General features: G+C 46.5%; 1 protein-coding gene across 1 annotated transcript; it reads left to right on the top strand.

The window, feature by feature from the left end:
* Positions 1 to 7,913: 7,913 nt before the first annotated feature.
* Positions 7,914 to 9,898, top strand: LOC145339798 (ferritin, middle subunit-like). The gene is made up of 4 exons (XM_080184328.1): positions 7,914 to 8,015; positions 8,864 to 9,010; positions 9,297 to 9,422; positions 9,752 to 9,898. Exons 1-4 carry the CDS (start codon positions 7,914 to 7,916, stop codon positions 9,896 to 9,898), a joined length of 522 nt encoding a protein of 173 aa, XP_080040454.1.
* Positions 9,899 to 11,979: the final 2,081 nt, after the last annotated feature.

Genomic DNA, 11,979 nt, shown 5'->3' with positions numbered 1-11,979 from the left:
TCCACTATCACCTCCGCCATTTCTTTCAGAACCCTTGGATGCATTCCATCCGGTCCTGGCGACTTGTCCACAATCAGTCCCTCCAGTCTGTTGAGCACCACCTCTCTAGTAACAATAATGTCATTCAGGCCCTCCAGTCCTACCATCTTTCCATTGTTAACACCCGGCAAACTATTCACGTCCTCCTCCGTGAAGACTGAAACAAAAAAGTTATTCAAGGCCTCAGCCATTTCCCCATCCCCTACCACTAAGTCCCCCCTCTCATCCTCTAAGGGACCAACGTTCACCCTGTGTGAGAAGTAGGAGGTACCCAACCCGAGGCCAGTCAATTTGTATGGATTACACCCGAGCAACTGACTCAATCCTTGGGGGGGGACTCGATCGGCTTAGTTGTCACCGTTAGGTTTCAACCGTCGAGCCCATCCAAAGAGACACCTCTGGGGACACCGATCCCACTTCCCTTTCCCCCCCTGCTCTTGAAATCAAAGACACGGCGGAGTCATTCTACGTCAGTTTATTCAATCTTGCAAGAAAGGGTGCAGTCCCGCAGGTACACACACACACACACACACACAATACATGATTCTGCCTTATGTGCCTATGCAGTTTATCATACATCTCCCTTCCCTTGTTAATTGGCTCCCGCACCGCGCTCCCTTATCGTGAACTGCTCAGCTAGCTTCACCCTCCTGCATCTCTCTTCCCTTGTTCTATCTTTGGCGCCTATTCCTCCTTTTTATGGTTCGCAGTAACCGTTTCTTTATCATACCCAACCCCTGACTACTTTGACTGCGAGCAACTGATTTCATACTTGTTTTTAAGCACCTGCCCCTGCAAAGCGTTTATACAGCATATTTCACTTCTCGATTTCCCGCTCTGTCAGCCCACTTTCTCAAAAATTGCATCAGCTTCCCCTTACAATCCCCCCTGCTTTTCCTTACGCGCTGCAATTTTTGACTTCCACCTCCTGTTTCCATCCCTCAAGCATTATGCGGGCTCGTTCGTCCCAGGTGCCATCTCCACCTTTGGTGTCTAGGAGGCCCTGTCCCTCCTCTGTTTCTAAGTGTATGCCCACTACCCGTCCATCCAGGATATCGCGTTTAGTCAGAGCCGTTTCAATGAGCCTCTGTGTCAGACCCCGTATGCAAGGGATAACACAGCACCCTAAGGCGGTCAACACCCCTGCTACCACTATAAAGGAGATGAGGACGGATACTACGACTCCTTTCCATTTCCCGAACCATGTCTCCCACCACCCAGCAAGGTCAGTATCCACTCCTGAATTTTCAGCCATCTCCTCAGCCAGGGTCGTTAGTCCTTCTAAAGCTCTAGTGATTGACCCATCAGGGGCGGTGTTGTTCGGGATGAAGGTACAACACTGTGTCCCTATCATGACACAGACCCCGCCTTTCTCTACCAGGATCATGTCTAAGGCTAGCCTGTTTTCCCATGCCATTCTGCTGGTGGCATCAAGCTGCGCCGCGATTCCCTGTTGGATCTTACAGGGGGAAACGTCAGGCCCAGGGATTGACAGGTGGGATCATCCCAGGCCGTCTGGTGTTGATATAATCTCACCAGGCATTCCATCTGTTGTGGCTCCCTATCCCATCCCAACGGGAAGGGAACTACCTGTGGAGTCGGCCTACTGCCCGTGCAGGCATAACAGTTGCCTTTTTCGAGGCTTTTGACCGTATACCTGACCCATTCAATCCAGGCATTCGTTTCTCCGAACCCCGTTTCTATTTCAATAGTCTCCTTGAGATCTTTTATCTTTATCACCCTGACCCCTTCGGAACTTTCTGAAACGGATGTCTCCTTCCATAGAACCGGGGAACTGCCAGCTACCGCCTTCTGGACCGTGATCTGTACGCAGCACAATCTATCCCCCCTAACTCTTACCCCTAGTATTTCATTGTCCAGGTTCCCATACCTATTTCCCACCATCCATTCCGTCTGCCTCACGGTGAGGTATAACAGATTACACTGGTTCAGCCCACAATTCCTAGGGAGGATGGCCCGTGGAATTAACGAGACACGTTCCCTAACCCCGAGTGATATATCCTCACCTAGCCCTTTTCCCAGGAAAAACAATTCCATCCTCTTTCCCTGGTATCCCTTCTGCCTTTCAAGGTTTACTGCAGTCTGGTCACGTTCCCCTACGGTCTCGCATGGCACCATCCGGCAGAGATCAATCTCTATTACCTGCCCCTGGGGTGCTTTGTTTATGGTGAGCGAATGTATTTTGCCTGCGTGGGCCGCCTCTTCCGCATACCACCTATCAACCGCTTCCTGATTTTCCCGCGCCATAGCTCCCAAGCCCCTCCCCAGAAACTTTATCCACATTATTAGCAATATTAGTAGCATTTCAGTATTGTGATCAGAGTTCATTTCAGAATATTGTCCACTTAGTCCTCTGTAATATGCTCCGCCTCTGTAATGTGATCGCTAAGAGTTGACGTCTCCTCCACTGGAGCCGGTACTGGTCCCTTAACTCTGGTGTAATGCGTCCAGCCTCTCTCAGCCGTCCGTATAGCAGTCTCTGTAATCAGTAGTACCAAGAAGGGGCCGTCCCAGATCGGCTCCAATGTTCGTAGTTTCCAGTTCTTAATTAGGACCCACTGTCCCGCCTTGATAGTGTGAACCGCGAATTCCAGAGGCGGCGTCTGTGCCAGGAGTCCCTGTTGACGTAAACGAGACAGGACAGATTCCAAGGCCTCAACATATTTTCGTATAAATACGTCTCTAGACTCGAAGAGGGGTAACTCCCCCCTCGGTCCATTAAAGGGGAGACCGAACAACATTTCATACGGGGAGACACCTAAATCACGTCGCGGTTGCGTTCGTATTTGTAGGAGAGCTAGGAGAAGGCACTTAGTCCAGGGCAGCCCCGTTTCAGTAGTGAGTTTCGTGAGCTGTTTTTTAAGGGTCTGGTTCATCCGCTCGACCTTGCCCGAGGACGGGGGATGCCAGGGGGTGTGGAAGTCCCATGATATTCCTAATCCTTTCATTATCCCTTGTAGCACTTTTGATGTAAAATGTCTTCCCTGATCAGAATCTACATTCTCTACCAAACCATATCTAGGCACTATTTGTTCGAGTACTTCCCTGATGTAAGTGGGCCATGATTTCCCCCATTACTTGTTTATTTATCATTTCTCTTCCATCCGGCAGTACCCATTTTCCTTCCTCAGTTTCCCTAGCTCCCATCTCAGTCAGCTCCTCTTTTTCCTTTTCTGTAAAGATTGGATTCGCTCCCTGGGGCATTAGTGAAATAAGGGCCTGCATCCTCATTGGGTGTGGGTTTAGGGCTGCTTTTTTTTTGCTATTTCATCAGCTAGCCTGTCCACAGGCCTCTCCTTGATCCCTTGGGATATTAAAATGTCCCAAATATAACATCCGTGCTTATCGTCTACTATAAAGAAAAACTTATCCTGTGATTTCAAGTTCAAGGGGACGGACGAGAACTCGTGAGCTATATCTAATACTATAAATACTTTGTGGGACGATGATAATACCAAAATTTGGCATTTGAACTCCAGGGCTGGAGTTTTCTCAGTGACACCAGGATCTGATGTCTTTCCCTGGTGTGAAATATTTAAATTGGTCAATGGATTATTCACTGTTCCTCCCCTCGTTACCGGAGCAAGGTTAAAGACCTTCTCCTCAGTATTAAAGTCACCCCCAGGCGCTGTGAGTTTCATGGTCATACTGCCGGGGTAGGGAGGTGATGTCCCCCTGCAGTAGTCTCCTAACACTTAGTTTTGTTTCTCCAGTTCCCTTACTCTGAATTCTAATTCCTTAATCTTTTTATCCCCACTCCACTTCTTAGTGGAAGTGACTACTTGTTCAATTAGTCCAGCTAACTGATGTATTAACAATACTGCTATTTTCTTTGTTTGGTTTCTCTTTTCTAACTCTCTAATCTGTGATTCTGTTGTTTTAATTTTCTCCTTGTCGTCAGCCCAATTTTTTTTTACCCCAGACTGAGATGTGTTCAATTAATCCGGTTTAAACCTGTTTAATTAATTCAAACTAAGAGAATTCCAATTATCTTAGTTCTGTCTTTTTTTCCAATCATTTCCATTGTTGATCTAGTGGGTGAAATGGATCCCACCCCTAGGTCGCTCTTCTCAGAGTCTGCTGATACCTGTTAGGGGTGTTTAGTGCCCTCTGTACCACCACTTACACTCATGAGCTTACACCCCTAAGCTCACACTATTAAGCCGGCTTTCCCTTCTACTCCGGCGATCTCTCAGACAGATTCTTTCTTACTCACGTCTGAACATCACATCCCAGGCATCCTTTTCTAGCCTTTACACTCACTTCAAACTCCTGAACTTCGCGTAGGGGGCTACCCCTCTTAACAACTGGTCTAAGGCTGGGTGTAAAGACAGATGCCTCCTTGTCTGTACGTGCTCAGCTCAGACCTCTCACACACACTCACACTTTTTCATCACAGGTGAGCCCCTACTGCACTTTGATTCACTCCCTTAAATTCGGTAATCTATTCCGGAGCTCCGGTTGTGGCCGTTCAACCGGACCCATAAACAGATCCCAGGTTTCAGCACCAATTCTTGTAGGTAAAGATACCTCTGAGACTAATTGTGAGTCAAAGTACAGCAGTTTATTTAACAAAAGCCTGATTCAAAAAATCCAAAATAAGATTTATTTTTATCACCTTTAAATATCCTCACTAAATCAAGACCCTTGCACATTCTTACAATTCTGGTACAATAAAACAAAACATCACTTGGAGCACAGATGCACGAAGAAATACTGAAAGCATTCTAATGTGCAATCTACATGTTTAATTATTTCTACAGCTCTGCCTTTGTAACCAACACAGGCAAGTACAAAATCAAATCTACTGTGTGCCTAAATGGTTAACTCTCCTTACAACTTTAAGATGCAATGTAATGTCATCTTTCCCACTTGGCAGAATTCAAATCTCTGTCCGATCCCTACATAATTTAGTAAACTTAAAGCAATTCACTTTGATTGGCTATACCTATTACATCACATGAGGGTCTCAATTACGCAGTTACACCCTCTCTCTCTCTCTCTCTCTCTCGGTACCATACAGAGTCAGCCTGCTTGTCTCTTTTTAACCCTTTACTGGTGGGAGCTCACTGGCCTCTAATAAATTTGACCATGTTTGATTCGGGTGCCTCACGTCATGACAAATCCCTTTCTCTCTCAAACAGTCATATAGTCATGCACAATTCCGAATACATAACCGCTATTAGTGTTCTCCCCGCACCTCAGTAAAAGCCTATGTCAGGGTTCCCAGTTCCACTGACATACTTCTCTCTACTCTTTCTGCTCAGACCAATTGTAGGTCCATCCCATTCACGCTGATCCATCTATATACTTCGTGACCCATCCACAAACTCCAGTGCCTCCAGGGACACCTCCCTTATTCTACTTTCCTCTGCTCCCTCATCACATAACCTCCCAGGGTCTCGGTTTACCCTGTGTTTGCTGGATCACAGGATATAGTGGGACAGACAGGGGCGACCCAGGTATCGCTCCCACCCAGCAAGCCGCGTGTTTGATTTCCTCCGGGCTGGGTGATGGTTTACCATTTACATATAAATTTAAGAGTTGGCAGACCCAATCCTCGTCCGATCCGTATTTTGGCCAGAATACTGACGGTGCCCGGATTGGTTCTGCTGTCCATATAAAACAACAATATTTTATCATAACCGTTTTGTCCAGATTTCTCGTCTTCGTCCCATAGTCCCAATTTTGTAACTTCATATCTAATGGGCTATCTGGGGGTATTTCCTCCTTCTTATCCTTCCTCCTAGGTTCCCCGTCCCGTCTTCAGGACGACCTATTTCCCATGGTTAGTCTCCAGTAGTCGTCTTGAGTATGAATCACCCACACTCTCAGATCATACTGTCATAACCATGAAGTCAACAAGGTAGATAATAACTCTCACTAGCCCGAATCCAAATTCCGAGAGAAATTTCTTACCTTGATCCGTGCACGGAGTTGTCTGACTTCTGCCTGTGTGTGTACCCCCTTTCCTTTTTACAGGTCCCCGTCACAGTCCTTCTCCCCTACTCATCCGTGTGATTTCCTTCCTAGGGTCCAGAATTATCTCAATCGAGTGGTTTCAGATCTCTCCACCCGGGGACCAAAACGGTGTTCCTAGGCATAAATATATACCAGACGCGTCTTATTCCACCGAGTTGGTCCCCCCGCGAGAGGTCCCCGTTATAATTCAGGATCCCGGACGAGCCCCCAATTTGTGTGAGAAGTAGGAGGTACCCAACCCGAGGCCAGTCAGTTTGTATGGATTACACCCGAGCAACTGACTCAATCCTTGGGGGGGGACTCGATCGGCTTAGTTGTCACCGTTAGGTTTCAACCGTCGAGCCCATCCAAAGAGACACCTCTGGGGACACCGATCCCACTTCCCTCTCCCCCCCTGCTCTTGAAATCAAAGATACGGCGGAGTCATTCTACGTCAGTTTATTCAATCTTGCAAGAAAGGGTGCAGTCCCGCAGGTACACACACACACACAATACAAGCCTTTTTCCTCGGATGGAGAAAGCTAGCACGAGGGGGCATGGCTTTAAATTAAGGGGGGGTAGTTATAGGACGGATGTCAGGGGTAGGTTCTTTACCCAGCGGGTGGTGAGGGATTGGAATGCCCTGCCTGCTGTAGTTGTAAATGCGCCTAGTTTGGGGGCGTTTAAGAGATCTCTGGATAGGTTTATGGACGAAAAGGGATTGGTATAGGCTAGTGGGTCATTGTTTTTGTAACTGGTCGGCGCAACATCGTGGGCCGAAGGGCCTGTTCTGCACTGTAATGTTCTATGTTCTATGTTCTATGTTCTATGATTCTGCCTTATATGCCTATGCAGTTTATCATACATCTCCCTTCCCTTGTTAATTGGCTCCCACGCCGCGCTCCCTTATCGTGAACTGCTCAGCTAGTTCTGTCCTTGGTTTCCATGCTCCCTTATCGTGAACTGCTCGGCTAGCTTCACCCTCCTACATCTCTCTTCCCTTGTTCTATCTTTGGCGCCTATTCCTCCTTTTTATGGTTCGCAGTAACCGCTTCTTTATCATACCCAACCCATGACTACTTTGACTGTGAGCAACTGATTTCATACTTGTTTTTAAGCACCTGCCCCTGCAAAGCGTTTATGCAGCATATTTCACTTCTCGATTTCCCGCTCTGTCAGCCCGCTTTCTCAAAAATTGCATCAGCTTCCCCTTACAACCCTAGCCAGCCTCTTCCTTTTTATATATTTATAAAAACTCTTGCTATCCTTTTTTATATTAAGCACTAGCCCAGCTTCATAGTTTCTCCTACCCTTCTTTATCAACTTCTTTGTCATTCTTTGTTGATATTTAAACCTCTCCCAATCCTCTTCTCGCCCACTACTCTTAGCTACTCTAAACGCCTCCGCTCTTCATTTAACACTTTCCTTCACCTTCTTCGTTATCCACGGCTTATTACCTCTCCTCCTACGGTCCTTTTTAACCATCGGAATAAATTTCTGCTGAGCACCAAGAAAGATCTCCTTAAAGATCCTCCACTGCTCCTCAGCAGACCTACCCTCCAACGCTCCTCCAGTCCACATTCGCCAATTCTTCTCTCATCCTACCGTACTCCCCTCTGTTCAAACAAAGGACGCGCATCCGGGAACCCACTTTCTCCTCCTCCAGATGATTGGTCAGTTTTACTTCCCATGAGCTGCAGTTTTGAACTTGTCTGATCCAATCAGAATGTTCCCTGGTCCAAATGATCATCCCATTCCTGATTGGCTCCCTCTAAGGAGCTTGTCATTCTGATTGGTTACTGGGAATGGTGTGGGATCAGTTGGGATGTGAGTCTGGGGATTTAAGGTGAGTTGGTCCCACTTGTATTCATCTCAGAGTCTGGAGAGTTAGGATGGCTTCTCAAGTGTGTGAGAACTCCCACAAGGACTGTGAGGATGCTGTGAATAAGCAGATCAGCCTGGAGGTCTATTCCTCCTGTGTTTACCTCTCCATGGTGAGACTTTGTGATGATTGGGATTTAAATTTAAAATAATGGTCTGGTTGTGTTCTGAGCAGGTGCAATATCTTTACCAATGAATTTGGCTTTAAATGCTAGTTGCTGATAAATGTTACTGAGGGACAGGATCTTGTTAGCAGACTGCTCCCTGTCTGGAATAACTTGACCTGATTCTGAAGAGTTTCCATCTGAAACAGGCTCTGTGAAGCTTCTGACAGAGGATTAACATTAATGTCACAAAGCCACTGTGCAGAGTGGCTGGGCCTCCAATCCCCTTGGAGGATTGATCTTTATTGAGGGATAGAGGGTTCATGGGGTGAATCTGGTCACATTATCCAACTTGGATGGAATTAAATTTAATTGGGTAACCATTCCCATTGTGGGGAGAGATAGGGGAAGACTGTCCCACTGTTACGTTAAGTGTGGACTGAATGAAGCAAAATGTCAGCCCCTTAAAACTGAGGCCTGGATGGAGTGGATGTGGGGAAGAGGTTTCCATTACTGGGTGTGACTGGGATCATGGGGTGGAGCCTCTGAGGGAAGAAGTAACTCTGGAACTGAGATGAGGAGGAATTTCTTCAGCCAGAGAATAGTGAATCTGAGCAATTTATTGTCACAAAGCTGTGGAGACTGGATCATTAAATGTATTTAAGGCAGAAGTTCTCCATTGGTAAGGGGATAATGGGTTTGATAAAGTTATTCACCATGATGAGTCTGCCCCAGCATCTAAATGGGCTAAACAGCCTAAATGTTGTGTGTCTTCTGAGTCAGTAAATGACTTGTGGTGCTTGTTCGGAATTCCAAGTGGCCCCTGGATAATCTCTGATCTGACTCTCTCCCTGCAGGCTGCTTACTTTGACCGGGATGATGTTGCCCTGAGTCATTTTGCTGAGTTCTTCAAGGAGCACTCACATGAGGAACAGGAACACACTGAGAAACTGATGGAATTCCAGAATAAACGTGGGGGCAGAGTCATCCTGGAGGATGTCAAGGTTGGATTCTGTCACCTTATTTTTCTATTCAACTTCAGAAATGGTTTATTTTCTCACAGCATCCTTTTTGTTTCTGCTGTCTGCCTTTTTTTTTGTTTAAAAAAACTACTTAGTATTGGCTCAGAGGAAATGGGTTTCTGGGGTGTAAACTGATTGTCTCTGGTGTAGGGAATGTGCTTTTAATTGGATTTTGATTCTACTTCCCTCCTTTGGTGGATGGATGGATATATGGTTTCCAAGGTAACATCCCATGACACTAACAAGATCTATTCTGTCCCCTTTCCAGAAGCCAGAGCAGGATGAGTGGGGCAATGGTCTGGAGGCGATGCAGAGAGCTCTGCAGATGGAGAAGAATGTGAACCAGAGTCTGCTGGATCTGCACAAACTCTCCTCTGAGAACACAGACCCTCATGTAAGTTGGATGTTGATATTGGGATCTGTCATTGGGGGTTTCTCATGTGCAGACTGTAGATGGCTTCTGCTGTAAATAGAAACACTGCAATCTGGATTACTGAACTGTTCCCAGGGCATCTGGATCTTGAGACCTCTGTTCCCAGAGGCACTTGTTCACTCCCAGTTTAATAGAATTGACTTGTGCTCTCTGGGCATTGAGACAGAATTTTACCCCCCCTTCACCCAGATACAGAACTTTGTCACCCTCCCCAGTGCCAAAGATTCTCATCCAGGAAAGATCATTGCCAACAACATCACTCCTTTCTCTGCTGTCTTTCCTATTTCCAGCTGTGTGACTTCCTGGAGAATCAGTACTTGGATGAACAAGCGAAGATGATCAAGAAGCTTGGAGATCACATCACCAACCTGAAGAGACTGGGAGCCCCTGAGAATGGTATGGGAGAGTACCTGTTTGACAGGCTCACCCTCAACTGACTGGGATTCTGGAATCCTTGTTTCAACTGTGTCTAGAAATAAAATCCAGTATTTATCATGGAACTGTTATCTCTGCATAATTCAGTAATTAACTTTAATTTATTCCTTGGAATATGTCACTGACAAGCCCAGGATTTGGTACATCCCTAATTGTGCTGGACCATTTTCAGAGGGAAGTTGCTGTGGGTTTGGAGTTTCAATGTCAGCCAGACCAGGTAAGGATGACAGATTCTTCCCAGAAAGGAACCAGAATTCTTTCTTCATGGACACGGGTGTCGCTGGCTGGCCAGCATTTGTTACCCGTCCCTAGCTGCCCTTGGAGTTGACCAGCAAGCCCCTCAGGTCAGAGGGAGTTGACTCAACCACACTGGCTTTGGAGTCACACATATCCTGGACTGTGTGAGGACAGATTTCCTTCCCTGTTGGACATTAGTGAACGATATGGGTGTTTCCCACAATCGCCAATGCTTTCATGGTCACCAGTAGATTCTTTAATTCCAGATGTTTACTGAATTCTAATTCCACCAGTTGCTATAACAGGATTCAAACCTGGGTCCCCAGAACATTAAACATTCTCCCCCTTGCCTGAAAGGGAATGAGAGGCAAATGTTTGAGTGGTTGGCCAGAAGGGGACAGTAGAAGCAGATACCCATTAAATATTCTATTGTATCTTGACAGATACATAAACTGTGTAGAGGCGAGAGTCCTTTACCTTAGTAAGGTGTCCATGTGTTAACATGCTTGGTGTCCAAAGGGCCTGTTCCTGAGCTAGGCTGGTCTCTGCTCATGATGGTGTAACAGGAAGTTGTAGAGAATTGGATTCAGCCATGGGACATTGCTGGGATTTGGTTAGGATGTAGGGGAGGGGCTAATGCATGTGGCACACCCACTGGCAGGAAGGGTCTAGTCCAGTCCCCAGGGGACCTGTACAGGGGCTCTCCTAATGCCTATTCCATGAATGAAGTTGGGTGTGACTGGAAATGCCATCAAGAACAGGAAGAGGCTCGCCAAGCCTGTATCAGCACAAAGACTTTTTTACCTTTTTTTTTACACAGTCTGTATCCCACATCACTGCCTAATCGTGTATCTGTCAAGGTGCCTCTTAAACATTGCTCTTGTATCTGCTTCTACCCCCCTGCCCCAGCAGCTCATTCCAGCTACTTACCATCCTCTGTGTAGTTTTTTAAAAAAAAAGCTTGCCTCTCATATCTCCTTTTTTAAACTTCCACTTGTCACCTTCAACCCAAATCCCCTGGTAATTGACACTTTGACCCTGGGAAATAGACTGCAAATATCTATTCTATCCAAGTCTCATTTTATAAACTCCCATCAGGTCGCCCCCCCATCCCCCTGAGCCTCTGACACTCAAGTGAAGACAAACCAAGTTTGTCCAGTCTCTCCTTGTAGTGAATCCCCTCCAAACCAGGCAACATCCTGGTGAACTTTTTCTGCCCCCTCTCCAAAGCCTCCATATCCTGGCAGTGAGGTGACCAGAAATGTACACAATATTCCAAATGTGGTCAAACTCAAGTCCTGTACAGCTGCAACATGCCAATTTTTATACTCGATGCCCTGACTGATTGGATGCAAATATGCCGTACACTGCCTTCACCACCTTATCCAGTTGTCACCACTTTCAGAACCATGGACCTGTACGCCCAGATCCCTCTGTACGATACTGCTTCTCAGGGGTCTGCCTGGGAATGGGATCTGAAGAAAGACATTGTTAAAATGATTGGGAACAACAGGGCGAGGTAGAATTCAATTTGAGATCACCCACCTTCACCCCAAAAAAAGTTAGTTTGTTAATTTGTTGAGGGGCGAGGGAGTTGGGCTCCATATAGGAATGAGGAGCAGCAGGATTAAGGATTCATCTACAGAAACTATTAAAATCTAGTGGGCAGCAACAAAAAGAAGGCAAATAGAATGTTAGTTTAGATCCCCCGAGAGCGGGAATATAAAGGGGAGGATGTGCTGCTCCAGTTGGAAAGGACAGGATTGATCTCAGTGAGAGTTGGAGGGTCAGTCACCAGGGGACAGGGTTCAAGGTTTTGGGTGGGGGGGAGGGAGCAGTTTTACCC

This window comes from Carcharhinus amblyrhynchos, unplaced genomic scaffold (genome assembly GCF_965287045.1).
Source record: "Carcharhinus amblyrhynchos unplaced genomic scaffold, sCarAmb.v2.hapA scaffold_678, whole genome shotgun sequence".
Taxonomy (NCBI): domain Eukaryota; kingdom Metazoa; phylum Chordata; class Chondrichthyes; order Carcharhiniformes; family Carcharhinidae; genus Carcharhinus; species Carcharhinus amblyrhynchos.
The sequence above is the reverse complement of the archived record's forward strand: the minus strand, read 5'-3'. Positions and strand labels throughout refer to the sequence as shown.